Source organism: Bactrocera oleae, chromosome 5 (genome assembly GCF_042242935.1).
Source record: "Bactrocera oleae isolate idBacOlea1 chromosome 5, idBacOlea1, whole genome shotgun sequence".
Taxonomy (NCBI): domain Eukaryota; kingdom Metazoa; phylum Arthropoda; class Insecta; order Diptera; family Tephritidae; genus Bactrocera; species Bactrocera oleae.
Window position 1 is genome coordinate 34657887 of NC_091539.1, and position 21418 is coordinate 34679304.

At 34.1% G+C, this 21418-nt stretch overlaps 3 protein-coding genes across 3 annotated transcripts in view; 2 read left to right on the forward strand and 1 right to left on the reverse strand.

Annotated features, from left to right (window-relative positions):
* Positions 1-9316, reverse strand: part of LOC106619284 (GATA zinc finger domain-containing protein 5) — a 105991-nt gene extending 96675 nt beyond the window's left edge. Inside the window, exon 1 of the mRNA XM_036371719.2 lies at positions 8826-9316. The gene's annotated coding sequence lies outside the window, so the exon portion shown is untranslated. The remainder of the gene's footprint in view (positions 1-8825) is intronic.
* On the forward strand, positions 8279-8725 carry LOC106619288 (uncharacterized). Its single transcript, XM_014237323.3, has one exon. The coding sequence runs from the start codon at positions 8279-8281 to the stop codon at positions 8723-8725; it is 447 nt and encodes a 148-aa protein (XP_014092798.2).
* Positions 9317-9499: 183 nt separating the features above from the next.
* LOC106619280 (ubiquitin-conjugating enzyme E2 S) lies at positions 9500-12953 on the forward strand. Its single transcript, XM_036371723.2, has 5 exons — positions 9500-9731; positions 9797-10123; positions 10208-10355; positions 10603-10922; positions 11305-12953. The coding sequence occupies exons 2-5, from the start codon at positions 10115-10117 to the stop codon at positions 11443-11445; spliced, it is 618 nt and encodes a 205-aa protein (XP_036227616.1). The 5' UTR covers positions 9500-9731; positions 9797-10114; the 3' UTR covers positions 11446-12953.
* Positions 12954-21418: the final 8465 nt, after the last annotated feature.

Below are 21418 nucleotides of genomic sequence, written 5' to 3' on the forward strand. Positions count from 1 at the left end.
GTTTTCAATTTTACAACAGTTCGTTGGCCACAGCTCAGAAAGCTATGATTTGCATGCATTTTCGTTCCGCACACTAAGCCAATCTAACTCAAACTATTTGCACATATGTATTTACATACTTATTTTTTAGGCATTCGCGGTTCATCTTTATTCACTAAAATACGTAAAAACATATATGTATACATAAGTATGTATGAACATAAGTGTGCGCCACAAATGCCGCACGCTTTATTGCTCGCAGCGCAGATGAGTTATGAGCTTTTGCCTCTGCACATTTGAACTCATCAAGAGGCAAAATTACGAATATTGCAGAACGAAAACGTAAAGACCGCAAAATTAATTTAATAATGCATATATTTTTATAGAAAAAAAAGATAGATCTAACTGTTAGCGCCTCATCAAGTTCAAATCATGTAGCTTCCAAACAAAATATTCACATAACCTCAAATGTTACCAACATAATCAAGTCTTTAAAAAAGTTCGGAAGAGAAATTTAGAGGATAGGAAAGTGAATTTGAAATGGCAAACGTATGTATTGCTTCAAAATTTAAAATATAGCGAACATTTAAAGGCTAGGAAATACTGAATAAACGGCAAATGTTAAAAAGTTCTTTCAATAGCATTGAAGATCGATGTAGGTTTATATGTACTTGTATATAAAAGAACTAGGGTATTTCGGTAACGCACTAACATAATCTGCTTAATGAAGTCATTGATACAATGTATATGAAAAATTGCAGAAAACTAGATTCGGTAGAATAATTATATAGAAGTGTTTTTTTTTAAATATTTTTTTTTGGTAATACAATCTTTCTTATTCAAAGCCTAACAATAAGTAATAAAATCTTAAATCTAGTTGAGCCTGATTGGTGATACGTTGCTTTTTGAAAGGCTGGTAGAACTTTCATTTTTAAGTGGCTTTGACTACAGGACTGGAGCAAGGCATTAGCTAATGGATTTGGCTGATTACGGAAAGTTCATAATTCTTTCTGCTGTCCAATTTACCCGCATTGTTTTATTATTGCCTTCAAAATAGGCTCCTGAGCCAATACAAGTGTACCAACGTTTAACCCAATTTTCCATACATTTGTTACAGTTATAACGGCTTATTTTTGGAGCGTCATTGTTGTACAGTTGTACAGTTCCGACGTCATATTCATAAACCCACGTCTCGTCACCATTAATTATGGGTTTGTTGAATGTAAGATTCTCAGCTACGTTGCCAATCATCTCTTTTGCGACTTCTACTCAACGTGCTCTTACAAAAGATTCAGGTCTTTTGGTACGTGTGTAGCATTACACATAAACTTCATACCCAAAACATTAACCAAAATGGTTCAGTGGGTCCATAAGAGATGTTGAGATTCTCTGTTATCTCTCTGATGCCAACACGATGATTTTCAAGTACTGTTTCCTTAACTTTATCGATATTATAGTCATTTGCAGAGATGGACCGACGATTCACATGAGGCAAGCTTTCGATGAACTCAAGACCTTCACTGAATACTTTGTGCCCCTCAAATAATTTTTTTCGTGATAAAGTATACTACCCAAACCACTGCATCAACATTTTCAATGAAAACACACAAAATTTCAAGTAAACTCATTGTTTAATTCATTTCTATGGTATAATGCCAAAATTTTCGAGAGTCAAACAAACAGCTGGAAAACACACACTAATTGACATCAAACTTCAAACGAACATAAAAAAGGCTGTACAGATCTAGGAAAAAAATTGTATCAATTGCGTTTACGCGCCCAGTTTAAATAACCGAGTCAAATTTGATCAGATGGTATGTCAGACGATGTTCATGTTAGCCACAGAAATTCCAATTAGGTTTTCCGAATCCTAAAGCTATATTTGTAACAAACATTTGAAAATTTTTTCCACTGAGACAATAAAAATTCAATTCAGAAACGTTTTCAAATATAATCTCTTATACTATATATAATTTAAAAATTTTACTAACTTCATATATATAAGTGATTGAGCAAATGAAGAGCTCATTGCTTAGTACACTTCTCCAGTCTTTAACTAAACTAACTATCGCAATTAAATACCTTGACTCTGAATATTTCTTTTTTATTGAAATGTATATTCAAACCCTTAAATAAATCAATTTGCTGGTATTAAGTTTGATTTATGAGTGCTGCATAATATACTTCGGCAAAAGCACGCGAACATCGGCACGTGCTTGCAACAAGCATCTGGTTACATTTGTATATACTTGTAGACAGGCACCCTCTAGAGAGTATACTACAAAAGAAAATAATTGTAAAAGGTAAATAATAACCAAATTAGAAATTTTTTTCACACATAACGATTTTATACTTCAATGAAAGCTCAAAGGATGCTATAGCTTAATAAGTCATATAGCAAAGGAACATTAAAATCGGTCAGTAAAAATGTTTCATTGAAATGCAAACCCACCACTCTTGTTAAATTAGCTGAAGTCGACAATACCACACTCTAATTGCCTTCGGTTAACCAAATCATTGGAGAGTAGCACATCGAACAAATAACTGGTATAAATCACAAAAAGTGGCGTAATAAAATACCTGAAGAATAGAAGGATTTTAGACCACTTTAAAGAGATATCCACAAAGAGAAAAATGAGATATCATACAAACGACTACCAGTTTTTTTGCCAATTTTTAATTTTTTTTCCAACGGATATTCTACGAACAATATATTCTTGTTCAGAAGTTTTTTTTTTAGGCTTCATCCACCTTTTTTTAGCGCAGTTGGGTATCGCGTGTACCTAGCAAATTATTTCTTAAAATATTTTACTAAATATATATATTATCTATTTCAATTATAAAGAAAATATTTATATTGACATTTTGATACAAAATGGAGGCTACTGAGCCAACGTTTGAACTCAACTTTTTCAAGAGGGCATCTATGGTCGACAGTGATTCTAGGAATTTCTGCTTAATCTAAACGTACTTAAGGCTCAAGTTTCGAGTTTTCGAAAATCCTAGACTAACCCCTTAAAAATTTAAATGTAATTTAATACTCGAGCTATTTTGAAGGTATATCCATGTGGGATATGTTTGATACACCAGAGCGAACTTATGCGCCTCCAGAAATATTTTCTAAGCAATGAAAACTCATAAAACGGCACACTGTAACATGTTTATTATTGGCACAAGTGCAACTCAAATTTACGCTTTTCCGTAAAAAAAAAAACGCCAACTCCTTTTCCAAGTACCTACAACCAATTATATAAATATCTACATAAAAGTTTAAAGCGCATTTTTTCAATTAAAAAAAAATTTATATGTAAGAAAAGCGCAACAAAAGCACTTCCTGTACTCGACGAATGAACAGTTCTTTTGTGTTGCATTTTTATTTGGCTTTTTGTTTTTTTTTTCTCACTTGTGTATGAATACTCGTAGTTTTCGCTTAAAAAATTCCATGGAAGCAATTTTGCAGTGGCTAACCGTAACTAGTGGCCAGTGGCTAGTGCCTTAGTGACTGCTAACCACGCCAACTCGTTGCCGGTAGATACTAAAATACAAACACTTGCATACTTTTCTAACCATAATTGCAGACAACAGGCAATCATAACAATGCTCGTGGGCAAAGTTACTTATGGACTTATGTGCTTATGCACTTATCCAGTGCTGGAAAACTGTAATATTTTTTACATTTATTATTATTTCTATTTTTACTATATACAAGTATATTTAATTTTTTTTTCTTTAGTGGGCATGTCTACCTGATTCGCAAGACTACTTCCCACTTCTGTTCATTTCCACTTTATGCACTGTTGCCTACCAACACCTCACCACCACACACCATAACAAAACTAAATGGCAACAAAGTCGTAGCAACAACAATAATAAATCCAGGCTCACATCAATTATGAGCAAATCTTTGACGATCGGCATTTTGGTTTAGTTTATCTCGTTAATCGCTAATTTTGTAGTGAGTTACAGATTTTGGATAAGAAAGAAGAAAAGTTGCAATTAAAGTAGCAGCGGTGTTTAGTTTGTGCGAAAGTCTTTATTGACGTTTTGTACATTGTAATCATGATTTTCTATATGATAATTTTACTTTCTTTTAAAGATTTTTGGCATATTTTCTATTTGTTTTCACAGCCGCTGTCGATACCCCATTAAACACGCTAATAACACACTAGTACACAGCATGCCTAAGCAGCTCATAAGTAATGGTTGAAATGAAGCATATTGGTGCATAGGCATATGTAAAAGTGTATACATTTCTAACATTTGCGGAGAAAATATACGGCAACAAATATAAAGCCATATAAGGATAGGTTCAGCTCGACCGGAACCGAATATTATATTTTATAAAGACCTAGGTCGTTTAATTAATCGTCTTCGATTCGCCAAGTCTCTGTTCGCTAACCTTGAGCTGTTAAACAATTTAGCCAGTCCAATTTAATAAAAAAAGTATATACGGATATGCTCATTACAGTGAGATAACAGTTGTTTCAATCTGAGCAAGTTTTTTCAAAACCAAAGTGCGGGCAGAACAATTCCTTCATCAAAACAAGAGAAAAAAAACGTTAATTTCAGTTGCACCCAAGCTATAATACCCTTTACAAATAAAAATAATTTTATTTTGATCGTTCAGTTTTTTATGGCAGCTATATGCTATAGTGGGTCGATATCGGCAGTTGCGGGAAATGAGCAGCTTCTTTTGCGGAGAAAAAGACGTCAGCAAACAATAAAATTGGCATTTCAAAAACGGATGGACAGACAGACGGAATCGACTCAGCTCGTCACACCGATCATTTATATACATACATATTTCATTGGGTCTCTGGCGTCGTTTTATGGGTGTGACAAACTTCTTGATGCAAGAACCGAACCACTGAAGTCGTGAATGAATGAAAGCATGCTTCGAATTAGTTGTAATGGCGTAGAAATTGTTGTTGTAGTGATTATCTCATCCCTGCTTGAGTGGTAAGGTTCAAGTTGGCTGTCATCGAAGTCATTTAACGGTAGGAAACGTGCGATTCGACGGAGCCGGACCATAAGAAAAGAGATGTTAGATGAGATTCATTGGGTATGTAAAGAGGTAGTTAGAGTCATGCGTGAACTCATTGCCCTGCTATGGGTGGTGGTCTAACTTCAAGTGCGCCCATCACCGGGACGGAGTCGGTGAAGGTCATGTGTGGTCTGAAGTCCGTAATCTGGTCGGTGTACTGTTTGATGTTCGTTGTCGTGATCAAGTGATGTCCTCTTCATGGTCCTAGGAGGCGGCTCCGCTTTAAGCAGGCGACTACAAGGATAGGTTCTGCCAGCAAAAATTGCTTGGAGATAAGTGCATTATTGAGAGACTTGGATCACTTGGGAAGCACTACAGTTTTAACGTCTTATACTGCAAAGACAACCGATATCAAAAAGTTATAAGCACATTAGACTAGATATGTGAAACGTGTCACAACATATGTCGTTGTAGCGGAGCAACTCGCATAAAAGCCGGTCCTAGGAAATTGACCTAAATTTTATCCGGCCAAATGCTGTTAATTTGGAATTAAATCCTGTTGATACATTCGAGTATATTTTGCTTTGGTATAACCTTGCTGCAGAAGAAATGAAGGAATAAAAGTATAGGTACACAACGCTTCCGGCTAAAAGGTACGAGTTCGGTGGAAATGCTACCGAAGTAAAGCAGAAGTATATACATACAAGTATATACTACATACATGTCAAACGTTGGAACCAACTTTTTATTATTCGACAATAAGCAACAGCGGAAAATAGCAAAGAAAGGGTCGTTTCTGTAAACAAACATCCGAGGTAGTACAGTATAAAAAACTATTCGTTTAAACTTAGTAAATTTAATAGGGATGGTATATATACCAGCCTTTCGAAAAAATTCTTAACTCTTAATGGTTCCTTTAAAGCTGCTTTCGTTTCACACAAAAATTATACCGACGTTTACTAAAACTACCAATTCTGTCATAATTGTGAGAGTTATTCCAAACTTTTTGATTTTGATATTAAAAAGTAGCTCGAATAGCAGAGGTTGAACAATTTTTAGAAAATAATTATACAGCTAGCGTATGCTAAGGGTATTCTAAGCTAAGGTAAACAATCTTTCTCACTTGCACCTCCTCTTTCAGTTTTAAAGGTCCTAATCTTAAAGTTGGGGGTATTAATGATGATCGTTTGAACTTCTTGGCCCCAAGAATAACTTCTTGCAAATAAAGAGTAAGCTTCCAAAAATCAAAGAGAAGAACCGTGTATTACTTTTTCACTCGGTCGAAGTTGTTAAGGCAGTAGATAAGAAGAAAAACACAATCTCCAAGTGCGTAAATCTTTATAACCTTTACGTAATATATGCGTTTATTTATATTTGAATCACAAGTACAACTAAATCCCAATAATCGGAATTAAGTGTTGAATAACCGCAGGTCAAACAACACTACCTTTGTTCATCACTCAACCTCTCAAACCCTAACATGATGAAGCGTACGACTTTTATGTTTTTACCACCTTGCCCATGCCATCACTCAAACAAATGTGTCTGCCAAGTCCGCGAGCCAAATAATCATTAAACATTCAAAGCAATAATACATAGTACAAGTATGTATATATTATACATATGTATACCTATAATACAGTTACATATACATAGTATATGCAGCTCTGCAAATCAAAGCAAATCATCAGTTGGCAAAATTTTTGTGGAAAATCCGATTATAAGTTGAGTTTATAATAAATAAATATAAATTGTTTAAATATTTTGTTAACACTTTTGACCGTTATTACCATGTGGCGTACTGCCGTTATCGCTGTCATAATGAACGTAATTATGATTGTTGCAATTGCTCACACTTTTGTTTACGATGTGCATTGATTTATAACCCATTTGTTAATATTCCCTGACTTTGTCGTTTGTGTTGACGGTGTTATAAATTGCGTCCAACTACTTGTAATTAACAATCACATGCCACCGTAAATATTTTGCGCCTGTGTGTAAATAGTGAGCGATTAAAGTTATGTTTTTATTAGTTTCTTTTACATAAAATTATAACTCTCGAAATCTGTCAAAAATTTTTATTAAAAATCTTCTATTTCGGAGAAATTGAATTTTATTTGAAAATGTGATAAAACCGGTCCTGCACCTAATTAGCAACGCGCGGATATGTATCATTTTTTTTGCAAATTAAGATATTTTTTGTAAGGTTTTTCTTGAAAGTTACCAAATTTAATCATTTTAGTGAATACCACTTGCGAGGTAATGGTAGATCATACAGTGAAATCGCAAAGTCGCTCAACATTTCGAAAATTTGGTGACTATTTTAGACTGGCCCTCTTGCAGTCCAGATCTAAACCCTATTGAGAAACTTTGGTCTCACTTGAAAAAAAAGATACGATCTTATAAAGGAAAAAATTTCGAGCATTTATGCGACATGACCCAAAAAAGAGTGGCAAGCGATTGCACAGGACATCTGCCAAAAATTAGTGGAGTCAATGTAACGCAAATGTCGATTGGTAAACAACAATAATGGTTTTGCTAAAAAGTATTGAACTTTTTTTTGAAAAAATAGATGTCTTATTTAAAAACACATAAAGCGTTGTTAATTAGTTGCACAACCCATTTAGACTTTCCATTATTAAAAACACAAGTTTTTATTAATTTTTTTTTCGAAATATGCAAATATACTATTTTCTTTAATTTAAATATACCCATACCTTCCATATACGTAAAACAAAGATTCAAAATTTACATCGCAGACATAAAAAACAACTTATTATTGCTTGTTCTAATATCGTTGTTAATTAGTTGCACGCAAGTGTAGTTATGGCACTTTATAAGTTTTCGTTTAATGACGTAATGTGGGCGTGGCAGTGCTCCAATTACGGTCATCTACCATACCAACCTCCCTTGGATGAAAACGAAAATGTGGACTAAGTTTCAATAAGATATCTCAATTTTTACTCAAGGGCAGACGGACGACAGACAGTCACTCGGAATAAATTCATCAGATAAGAGAACAAGAAAATGCCAACGACAATATTTAAAAAAATTAAATATTAGGATTAATTTAGTCTTTCTTGGCGTAAATTTTCTGTTCCCATATAGTTTTTATGAGGGTGCAGCTGTTATAGTTTTATCACACACCCTTTAAGAACACATTCAAAATATCGATATGCTAAATAATAATCAATTTATCGATAACTTTGTATTATTTTTATATTTATTTTGTTTCAAATAGATTTTGTTCGAAGAATTTGTCAATCAACGTTTTTCTGTTAGATCTTTATTATTTCGGCTTGAAATATAACAACAATGTATAAATGCCGTCCCACCGGCGATTGGATGAACTACGATGCTAATATACCGACACCAAAATCAGTTACACATGAAATGCTTGAGGCCGGACGTAAAGCAACATCAAACATACGCATAATCGCGAGAAAGCAACTAAACTTTCAATCCTATCCCATGAACGACTTTCGCTTTGATTTGCTGCACTTCGATAAGCCTAAGGAATTTCAAAGTGTTTCCACCTACAAACGTGACTATGTGGAACCATTACCATCGAAATGCAAGCCGAAAAATGTACATGATGTAGAATCACCGGATCCACTTTTCAACCGTAGAACAGTGAACGATTTCGAAATGGTGCCGTGGGTGGATACAAAGTTTATGGACGATAAAGTCTTTAAAGTCTCAGAGTCACGAAGAAAAATCAACTTTTTCAGGCAATTGCGGAATCGGAGTTTCCAATTTTAATGAAAATAGAAACAAGCTGCTAATATACTAATGCATACACATTTTTTGGCATACACGCAAACAAATTTGTATTGATTGAATGAAGTTAATAAAACCTTACCTGTTTATATCGCAGTTTAAGCTGTATTTACTAATTGAAGCACATCCCCATACCGTATTTCTTGCGGAAGCTTGATTCTTGCAGTTGCGGATATAAGAAACAAATTTTGTACAAACACACAAACCACTTTATATGCTAGACCACAAATACTCGATATTTTCACTTTGAAAATAACATTAAAAACAAATGAACTCATTTTACAGTTAGCTCTACATAAACTACACAACTTTTTGATCGTTTATTGCACTTCAAATATATTTAAAATATGATAAAATGGTAATTCATTACATTTTTAATTTACTCAATCAAGAATCCAGACTGGTTGAAAACCCGCCGTTATACATTAAAGCAACGTTAGCGACACCTATCGGTACAATAGAGATAAGCTGTGTTTCATAAACACGCAGTGTTGTATGTAAAGTATCTAGTATTCCCATTAGACTTTTAATAGTTATTCATCAACATTCTCTGCTTCTGTGCACGTGTGAGTTTTTAAATTAACATATTTTGTTCAAAGAATTGCAAATTAACAATTTTCACCTGTAAATTATGCTTTTGAATAAAAAAATTAATTAAAAATTTGAATTAATACTTTTCAGTAGCAGTACAATATATGTGTCGTACATTTTACGAAAGCACTTATCGCAACACTGCTTTCGTCGAGTGGGAAAAGTTTGTTTCGCCAATTGACATTATCTTTTTGGGAGTTTTGTTCGAAAACTGTGAAATTCTAGTAATTCGAGTGAAAATTTTTAAACAACTACAAAAGAGACGAATTTGAAAAACATAAACCCACAAATACTGTGTTAAATAAGCGTGCTAAAGTACACATTGAAGTGCAGCCGAAAATTTGCTACAAAGAAGTGTGTGAGTGAAACATTAATAACAAGCGACGCCATCGCAAAAGTAAGTGTGGGAAATTTAAGGAACACGAAAAGAAGAAAATACGCATACATTTTGCATTTTCAAAGACATACCGACGCAAAGTGTCGCTTGTTACACGGCGCAAGTTCGATTTGCATTGATAAGTTTTGAGTGCTGCTGTGGGCGGAGTAAGCGAGTGTGCTCAAGGTGAAGGGGAACCAAAAAGGCGATAGACGCACAAATATTCATACATAGGAACATTTGTATTGCCAGCAAGTTAAGTTCGGTTGAACTGCACAAGACGAATCAACAAATAAAGCACAAGAGCAAAACAAAAGCAAGTGGAAAGTAAGAGCATCGACAGCATCACACAACATACGTAGCATTAGCAGGCACAGCATTTACAGAAATCGAAAGTCATAGCCATGAGTTCGGTACGTACATCTTACAAGCTACAAGTTGATTGTCTTATGAAAATCACATATTATACTGTTATTTTTCATATTTGTATGCTGCAGATATCAAATGTGGAAAATCTATCGCCACAGACAATTCGTCAAGTAATGAAGGAAATGCAGCAGATGAGCGAAACACCATTAGAAGGCATCAAAATACAAATAAATGACGCTGATGTAACTGACATTCAAGCGCTAATCGAAGGTCCTGGTAAGTATATGTATGCATTGCATACAAACAAATATTAGTTTTGGTGACCCCCTTCCAATGCAAAAAACATGCCTTTGTAAAAAAATGTAACAAATAAGAAAAATCAATGCAAGCTACCCTTGAAACGCATATCGTTTGGAGTTGCCGAAAAGCTGATCGGAACGCGTGCATATGCTATAAATATAGGCTAAAAATATTTATCGGTTTTATTTATACAAAGAATAATAATTTTTTATACTTATTACAGCCGGCACCCCGTACGCTGGTGGCGTTTTTCGTGTTAAGCTAACACTCGGAAAAGATTTTCCGCAATCACCGCCAAAAGCCTTTTTTCTTACAAAAATCTTTCATCCAAATGTGGCGGCTAATGGTGAAATTTGCGTAAACACATTAAAGAAGGATTGGAAACCTGATTTGGGTATTAAACATATATTGCTCACCATAAAATGCCTTCTTATTGTACCAAATGCGGAATCTGCGCTAAACGAAGAAGCTGGTAAACTGCTACTGGAGCGTTATGATGATTACTCGCAGCGTGCGAAAATGATGACGGAAATTCATGCACAGGTTGGTATTTAGTTCGTGTATTGAAACTGTTGACATAAAAATCAATCGGTGGTGTTTAGACGCGCTGAGAGCATCAAAAGACATTAAATAGTTAAAAGACGCAACATAAAAATACCAGGGCCTACTAGGCGTGTTGATGTTTTTGTTGTAAGATAAAAACAAATGTTTGGATGACTTCTTCGTTGATTGACCTAAACCTCTTAGAAACTTGTTTGGGTGTCCTGAAATCAATCAAAAATGAAATCATTATCATACAGCATTTCGAAGGTGTATATGTAGTACCGCTCTAAATATGATATAATTCATTCAAATTTCTTTAAAATAAAATTGCATACATATGTATAAACTACATACATTCTAATACTTTTCTTCCAACTTACAGCCCGCAAAAGGTGCTGCCAGTGGTGATGCGAAAGATGATGATGGTCCCTCCTCTAAAAAACATGCTGTCGACAAAAAACTGCAGGACAAGAAAAAAGAAAAGCTAATGAAAGAGAAGAAGCGTATGTTGAAGCGGTTATGAGGCGGTAGTTGTATTGCGCCTTTACCAAAGGGCGGTAACACAACAAGTCACCTTAGCGTTCAATTCTTAAAAAAAATTTCAAAAACAAACTAAGCCAAAACATCCAAGAAGCATTAAGTGGCAAGTGCAAGTGCAGAAGCAGGGGCAACAGCATTAGCAATTAGTAAACCGCAATTGCAATAATAAAAATAACAGTGTAGAAATATGCAGAGCTCTAACTAACAACACGAAAAATCTCTCCACACATGTTATAAAAAAAAAAAATTTGTGAGAAACGGTATATTTATTATAAGCGCTACTTATATGCTACATGTATTGTCTGCTGCTGGAATAACAGTAGACAATAGCATTTCTTTTATTTCTTTAATTTGGCACACTTTAACTGAATTATCACTCCAAGAGCTTTATGTTGTATTGATGGCTTGGACACGATACCGTAGGCATCACAAAAACAAGACACATACATCCACACACACACACTTATATACACTTCTTAATTGAGTCATGTTCGATACATATAGTATAAATATAATTTTGTGTAATTCTTCTTAGATTTCTCCCATGAAATTAGTCAGGATAGTATAATTATTGTTAAAAGAGAAAAAACTAAATACTATGTAATATAATACTAAGTTTTATTTAGCATTAATTTACCTAATGTATTGTTCTAACTGCATATTTATAAATTCCAAGAAAAAACATAAACAAAAAAAAGAGAAACAAAACCAAAACTAATTTTATACTTATGCATATTATGGAAATATGCCCACCACATGCATACATATGTATATGCATTAGGGTTTTCCTCATTACCTAAGTTGATTTTTTTTTTCAAGCGCCCTCTAAAGATTCAATTTTTCCCCTAAAAAAGAATCCAATTTAAAAATTTAAACCGCGCCTAAACCATTTTGCTTTTCCCATATATAAAACATCGAATTCGATTGTTTGCAAAAAAAATTAACTTAGGAAAATAACGAACTTCCTAAAACATATATACATTTTACAGAACGATTCAATAGCTACACAAATTTAATTTTATTGCAAAATAGGGAAATCCTTAGCATGATGCGTAATTACATACAAACATATTGTATTTATGACTGTGTGTAAAAACATATATGGTACACGCGCTTTATTTTAACAGAATTTAAGCGTACAAATTGTATACACTTCATATTTTTTTCTATCAAAAAATTTGCTAACGTTTTCCTTCAAACTCGTACTCGCCACAAATCGCCATCCAGAACACCCACACACTTATTGAATGCACACGTTGGTTAAATACATACATACATAGATACTACTTACTACTACATACATAAATATATTGAAGTAACCGTACAACATTAAAACTGATATATTGTACTTATATACTGAGAGTGAAGGAAATACAAAAACAACAACAATGAGAATCGCCTAACGAACACCTTCCCGTGTACGATTTTTAGCGTGTAGTAGTCTGAAATAAAAGAAAAGCAATTGTGCAAACAAAAAATGTAAAATGTCAATTATAATGTTCTTATAATTTTGATTCTGATGGACATTGAGTGTTGGAATTTGTTACAATTCATGCATAATGGTAGGAAGTTTGTCGCAGCGGTATGTGGTTATGATTTAATGTGTTGCTTGCGAAGTATGTATGTGGGCGTGACGAGGTTCGCAACGAACGATATTTGTCATTTTTTTTATGATTTCATTTCTACTTTGGAAATACTAATCATTTGCATTTTACGTTGTCTTATTTATTTACTATTGACTTTTATAGCAATTGTTGTGTGCTCTTTTGAGTTTCTTTTTGTGTGCGCGTTTACTTTTTTTTTACATTTCAAATTAAATATTACTAACAAATAAAATTAAACTTGAACGTGTTACTAAATAATGCCATTTCCGCATAAACTAAATTATTTGTATACACTCGCAACCTGTTGCTACAGAGTATAATAGTTTTATTCACCTAACGGTTGTTTGTATCACCTAAAACTAATCGAGTTTGATATAGGGTTATATATATATAAATGATCAGGATGAAGAGACGAGTTGAAATCCGGGTGACTGTCTGTCCGTCCGTCCGTCCGTCTGTCCGTCCGTGCAAGCTCTAACTTGAGTAAAAATTGAGATATCTTTATGAAACTTGGTACACATGTTTCTTGGTACCGTAAGACGGTTGGTAATGCAGATGAGCGTAATCGGACCACTGCCACGCCCACAAAACGCCATTAATCTAAAACAAATAAATTGCCATAATCAAGCTCCGCAATAAGATACAAGACTGTTATTTGGTACACAGGATCACATTAGGGAGAAGCATCTGCAGTTTATTTTTTAAATTTTGTTTTAAAGTGGGCGTGGTCCCGCCCCTAATAGGTTTAATGTGCATATCTCCTAAACCACTAACGCTATATGACCAAAATTCACTGGAAGCAAATGTTTTTAGAACCTCTACCTACAGTGTGAAAATAGTTGAAATCGGGAGACAACTCCGCCCACTCCCCATATAACGGTACTGGCAAAAACTACTAAAAGCGCGATAGATCAAGCTCTAAACAAGCCAGATACATTAAATTCTATCTCTGGGATGGTATAAGATAATTTTATAGGAACCACGTTCAAAATCAATCAGTGGGCGTGGCACTGCCCACTTTTAGGTGAAAACCCATGGGTTTAGAATCTGCTTAACCGATTTAAACCAAATTCGGTACAAAATATTCTTCTCATATTTCTATGTTATAGTACGAAAATGGGCGAAATCGGATTACAACCACGCATATTTCCCATATAACACCATTTTCAATTCCATCTGATTCTTTCACTTTCCAGTATGCAAATCAAGCAAAATGGATTATATCGGGGTAAAACTGTGCGTGAATAATACGTTTAAAGTATGCCACCCTGTGACCAAGAATTGTCTAAATCGAACCAAAACTGTTCAAGCCCCTAAGTACTGAATATGTGGACCCCAGTGCCTATAGTTGACCTTCTACCGAAAATATCGATCAATCCACAAAGAAATCTCAAACGAATATACCATTTGCTTTGCGAGAGTATAAAATGTTCGATTACATCCGAACGTCGACGAATTCATGTTGTTTTTTTTTTTTTTTTTTTTTTTTTTTTTTTGTCGTTAATTCATTGTTATTATTGGTGTGTTTTCTTTAAAATATTTAATTTCAATTATCTTTAAAATTGGATTTTGCATAGTAGGGAATTTTCGATTGATTCAAAACTTTTTGGCCAGTTTATTACAATATTGACTAAACATTTACTATTTCTCCTCAAATGCCCATAATTTTTAAAGGGATCAATATTTTTAAATTTACCTACGTGCTCTATGGATATTCTCGTGTACATTAAGGACTTTTTTTTAAATAAAAACGCGATCAAACAGACATCGCACGACTTGTTTATTATTGTAAACATAATTAACCGAAAAAAATAATTCTTCACCAGCAGGTGTTTCAAACTTGATACGAGTTTCATTAGTTCTGTAAATAAATCATTATAAATATAAAAAAGAAAATGAATCTGAATAAGCATTTTAATTATTAATGTTTTTTATCCCGAAAATTTCGCTTGAAAATATACACATAATTTCAAAATTTCTAATCCCAAATACCACTCAAATAGGGTCAAATATCTAGGGCTCGTCCTTGATAAAAAGTTTTCATGGAGGACAAATACTGAGGGGAGAGTAAGGGAGGCATCGGTTGCTTTATATTGCTGTAGAGGTGGGGACTCTCCAAAGACAGTGTTTTGGCTCTACTAAACCGTAGTCAAGCCAATAATGTTCTATGGTGTAATCGTCTGGTAGAGGGCACTAGAAAAGGCTGCACCTGCTAAACATCTCCGGTGCTCTACGGACTACACCAACAAAAGCACTTAATGCCATTTTAAACGTAGCAACCGAGCACAGTTCCGGCAGGTGTACTGCTGCGAAGTGTGCTCTTAGGCTCAGGAAAGCTTGGTATATGAAGGGGTCCAAACAAGAACCCAACGAAATTCTCTCCTCCTTCAACTGCATTCCTGAAAACTTGGATCACTTCGTCGCAGAGGTCACTCGTGGAAGGTTTTTCTCTGCTCAGATACCGACGAGGGAGATGTGGATGAGATGTCGCTAATCAAGAGGAAGTTTTTTTAGATATTACAGCGGACTGGTGTTCTAAGCTGTTCAAGTGAGATCCTTCTCAGGATCGACCTCTTAAGCTAACCTAACCCCAAATGCCAGTTTGAAAAAATGAAAAATTTAATTAAAACAAGTAAGGAAGGGCTAAGTTCGGATATAACCGAACATTTTATACTCTCGGTATACTCGTTTTAGATTTCTTTATGGATCTTGCCGCCTTGTTCTTTGTTGACCGATATTTTCGGTAAAAAGCCAACTATGGACACAGGCATCCACATATTCAGTACTTAGGGACTTGAACAGTTTTGGTTTGATTTAGACAATTTTTGGTCACAAGGTGGTATACTTTAAACGTATTATTCACGCAAAGTTGTACGCCGATATAATCATTGTTTCTTGATTTGATTTGAATTTAAAATGATGTTATATGGGAAATATGCGTGGTTGTAATCCGATTTCGCCCATTTTCGTACTATAACATAGAAATATGAGAAGAATATTTTGTACCGAATTTGGTTTAAATCGGTTAAGCAGATTCTAAACCCATGGGTTTTCACCTAAAAGTGGGCAGTGCCACGCCCACTGATTGATTTTGAACGTGGTTCCTATAAAATTATCTTATACCATCCCAGAGATAGAATTTAATGTATCTGGCTTGTTTAGAGCTTGATTTATCGCTCTTTTAGTAGTTTTTACTAGTACCGTTATATGGGGAGTGGGCGGGGTTGTCACCCGATTTTACCCATTTTCACACCGTCGATAGAGATGCCAAAAACATTTCTTCCCAGTGAATTTTGTTATTATAGCTTCAGTGGTATAGGAGATATGCACATTAAACGTATTGGGGGCGGGACCACGCCCACTTAAAAAAATTTTTCTGCAGATGCCCCTTTTAATGTGATCCTGTATGCCAAATAAGAGTCTTGTATCTTGTTGCGGAGCTTGATTATGGCAATTTATTTGTTTTAGATTAATGGCGTTTTGTGGGCGTGGCAGTGGTCCGATTACGCTCATCTGCATTACCAACCGTCTTACGGTACCAAGAAACATGTGTACCAAGTTTCATAAAGATATCTCAATTTTTACTCAATTTACAGCTTGCATAGACGGACGGCCGGACAGACAGTCACCCGGATTTCAACTCGTCTCTTCATCCTGATCATTTATATATATATAACCCTATATCTAACTCGATTAGTTGTAGGTGATACAAACAACTGTTAGGTGAACAAAACTATTATACTCTGTAGCAACAAGTTGCGAGAGTATAAAAAGTGTTTACTTGCATACGAAATTTATTAGGAAGCCACACCACTGCGATATTAACTCCTTTAAGATATTAAAGCTTTACATAGAATCGCTGACTAATTAAAGTAAAAATTCGTATAAAAAACTTTATTACTAAAAATCAGTTATTGTAATGTTACATATTATAAATAATTAGTTATGAAATATAATATTACGTTGAGGTGAGATTAATCTGTTCGAATGGAATCAGCTAAAAAAGGTCCGAAGCGATGTTGATCAATGAATATAATTGAAAAAGACGTGCACACAAGATCTCCATCATATATACATATGTATCGAGTCAGCGCGTGCGGATCGTTCTCGTGATCGAATGTGGTTGTCGAACTGTTAACATATGACGAATGTGTGTAGAAACAATGAACAATCCCTGTATGCTGTTCTCAGGGATCTTATTAGGGCGTGTAAATAATGTGCCCGTTTTATTGGTGTATACATATATGCGAAGGGAAGACTTAGCGCATTTTACCAAAAAGAAAATTTTCAAAATTAAAACTGAAAATTTTAAAAAGTAAAAATAAAAATTTTAATCCCAAATTCCGCGATGGGAAAAATATGAATATCAAGTTTATAAGCAAAGATTATCAAAAATTGTGTTTTATATATTTTAAAATACTTCGCGATTGCGTACTTGGCGTTCTACCATTTTGGTTATCTCTTTAAAAGGAAAGCTTATATTTAATAAAAATTCAACATACATATTTTAACACTCTTTGTGGTCTTATGGTATTACATTTAATTACTTTTAATAATAGTGCTTCAATTAGAAATATGTATATAGTTCTTTTTTCATTTATTAATCTTTATTCAAGCTTTTGATTTGAAAACTAAGTTTTTTTTTTATTTGTTACTTCAATGTTTATATTAAAACATATTTTATAAAATTTCATTCAGATTTTGGGATTAAAAATTAATTTAATTTATTATTTTATTTTAATTTCAATTAGTTCTGTAATATTTAATTGTTATAAAATGCCTATATGTACATATACATATATTATTTTTTATTACATTCAATTTATTAATTATACTCTCGCAACTTGTTGCTACAGAGTATAATAGTTTTGTTCACCCAACGGTTGTTTGTATCACCTAAAACTAATCGAGTTAGATATAGAGTTATAGATTAGATATAGAGATGAGATAGAGAGAGAGATATAGAGTTATAGTTGAAATCCGGGTGACTGTCTGTCTGTCCGTCGGTCCGTGTAAGCTGTAACTTGAGGAAAAATTGAGATATCTTTATGAAATTTGGTACTTGGTTCTTGGTACCGTAAGACGGTTGGTATTGCAGATGCAAAACGTATAAAGTGCCATAACTAAGCAATAAATTAAGATATAAAACTGTAATTTGACACAGAGGATCAGAGTAACAAGAGGCACCTGTATTTAAAAAAAGGGGCATTGCTTCGCCCTATAAGAGGTTTAATGCACATATCTCCTAAACCACTTAAGGTACAACCACCAAATTTGCTTAAGACAAATCTCTTCAACACCCCACCGACACTGTAAACGGTTCTGTTAAACCCATATAACGGTTCTTTTAAAAACTACTAAAAGCGCGATAAATCAATAACTTATATCGACCAAATTTGGTATGTAATATTATATTGACATTCCTATGCTTTAGTGCGAAACGGGCTACAACCACGTCTGCTCCCATATAACACAATTTTAAATTCTATCTGATTATTTCACTTTCCAGTATACAAATGAATCACAAATGAATGTATCGAGATAAAATTTTGTAAGAATAGTGCCTTTGAGGTGCGCCACCTTATTACCAAAAATTGTCCAAATCGGACTAAAATTGTTCAAGCTACCAGATACCGAATATGTGGACCCCAGTTCCAATAGCGAACATTTTATCGAAAATATCGGAAAACCTATGAGATATATTATAGAAATTCGAAGAAAATCCTTTTCTAATAATACAATAATATGTCGGTATGTCAAAAATAAGTTGTATACCTAATAAAAAGTTTTTCGAACTAGCGGTTGTTTTCGCCTATATCGGCAAATAAGTAAGATGCCTTAGCAAATTGACTGAACGTAAAATATTGGATATACTATAGTTTAATGCCGAAATTATGTGAAATTGGTTCACAAATTACCCAAACTACCATATACTACATATATTGATTTTCGTTGTTCTAACAAACCTTATGCCGAACATGTCGTTCAATGTGTGATTTTTCGCGGGATGTGTACATTCGATTATCGATATTTTGTTTTTGTTATAATCGGACACATAGTTTATCATGTGCTTGCATTAGGATCCAATGTCGCTTAGTAGTTTGTTTTTGACTATATAATTATTCATCACGTTTGGTGAGCTCTTCGATTTTTGACTTTTGAAAAAAATTGATCAAAGAATATGTATTAAATTTTGCGTTAAAAATGGAATATAGTGCTCCAAGTCACTTGAAATGTTGACTGTGGCATTCGGTGAGTCCACTTTGTCTCAAAAAAGTGTTTATAAATGGTACAAGCGTTTTACAGAAGGTCGAGAAGATGTTGATGGCGATGAGTGTCCTGGGGGTGCGACCACTTCAACAGGCGAAGAAAACATCGAAACAATAAAAAAATTGTTCTTGAACATCGTCAAATCACTACTAAGGAAGTTGCACAGGATGTTGGCATATTAATCCTCTCATGCCATTCAATATTCTCGAAATTTTTTTACATGAAACGTGTGGCAGCGAAGTTGTTTCGAAATTGCTAAATTTTGAGCAAAAGCAATGTCGCATTAGTATCGCTCAGAAGATGTTGAATGACGTCAGCAACGATCCGGGTTTGCTCAAAAGGATCATTTCGGCTCCCTGCGCCTTTTTTCATTCCCAAAACTAAAGAAACCAATGAAAGGAAAGCGTTTTGCAACAATTGATGAGATCCAATCAGAATCGAATAAAGAGCTGATGGTTATACCGAGACTCGCGTTTCAGAAGTGCTTTGAGAATAGGAAAAAAGCCTTGGCACGAGTGTATTATATTCGAGGGGGATTACTTTTAAGGGGACAAAATAGATATGGATGAAAAAATAAGTAATTTTCAATAAATGCAAAATTCCCGTTTTCCTTTGAACACGCCTCGTATATATTTATAAAATTGCTTGTAAATATGATCTCAAGTATAACTCAGCACTGTCAAAATTAACTCAATTAGCCCATCGCTTTCTCTGTCCCCAATATAGCCTGTATAATAATTTCCGACTTTCCACCTGACAAAATGTGTGTTAATTCAATAAAATTAAATGAACAAATTTTCTTAAACATTGTTTGTAAATATAAATGAAATTGGTCTGGACTTTGGTCCAAACCTTATATGCCTAAAATAATGAATTACCTGATTATCTGGTTAACGTTTTCACATCAACTTATATTAAATTTAACTTCTTCAGTTGAGCTTATATCACATATTATATTTCACATTTGAAGATCATTTTAATACAATTGCGACGCGAAGTAAAATATAGTAATAAAACTAAGAGAGTCTGTGACCTATAATATAACTTAATAAAGCACCAAATTTGATTGTAATTCAAACACGATTTCGTCGAATAATGTATGTTGAATTTATTCATTGGTAAGTTGCAAGAGTAAGCTATATTCTGATATATTCGAACTTTTTTTTCTTAATGTTTTAAATTATTTCTTTTATTTATTTATTTTTTTATACTCTTGCAATATGTTGCATAATATAAATGATCAGGATGAAGAGACGAGTTGAGATCCGGGTGACTGGGTGTCCGTCCGTCTGTCCGACTGGGCCGGTTGTAACTTGAGGAAAAATTTAGATATCTTTATGAGACTTGGTACACAATTTTTTAGCTACCGTAAGACGGTTGGTATTGCAGATGGGCGTAATCGGATCACTGTCACGCCCACAAAAATCATTAATCAAAAATAAATAAATTGCCAAACCTAAGCTCCACAATAAGATACAAAACTGTTATTTGTTATACAGGATCACATAAGGGAGGGGCATCTAGAGCCTAAAAAAACTTTAAAAAGTGGGCGTGGTCCCGCCCTCTAAATCGGCGTTTGAATTACAACCACGCCTATTTCCCATACAACACCATTTTCAATTCCATCTGATTCTTTCACTTTCCAGTATGCAAATCAAGCAACAATGAATGTTTTGGCGTGAATAATGCGTTTAAAATATGCCACCTTGTGACCAAAAATTGTCTAAATCGGGCCAAATCTGTTCAAGCCCCTAGGTACTGAATGTGTGGACCCCAGTGCCTATAGTTGACTTTTTACCGAAAATATCGGTCAATGTGTAAGATATATAATTGAAATTCATATAATAAATGGTGTTGTCGGTAAATAACTGAGTCAACAGTTCCTGCTTCTAATGATTAAAGTATATAAAAAAATCTCAAACGAGCATACCATATGACTTCGCAAGAGTATAAAATGTTCGGTTACATCCGAACTTAGCCCTTCCTTACTTGTTATATTTATATTTATGTTTTTATTTTTTTTAGTATTTATTCCTTATATTTTTTTTATATATTTTATATATACATACAATATATTAATAA

Coding starts and splice junctions, on each gene's coding strand:
- LOC106619288 (XM_014237323.3), top strand. CDS start 8,279: ATGTATAAATGCCGTCCCACCGGCGATTGGATGAACTACGATGCTAAT.
- LOC106619280 (XM_036371723.2), top strand. Junction 10,356..10,602: donor AGCGCTAATCGAAGGTCCTG/GTAAGTATATGT, acceptor TACTTATTACAG/CCGGCACCCCGTACGCTGGT. Junction 10,923..11,304: donor TGACGGAAATTCATGCACAG/GTTGGTATTTAG, acceptor TCCAACTTACAG/CCCGCAAAAGGTGCTGCCAG.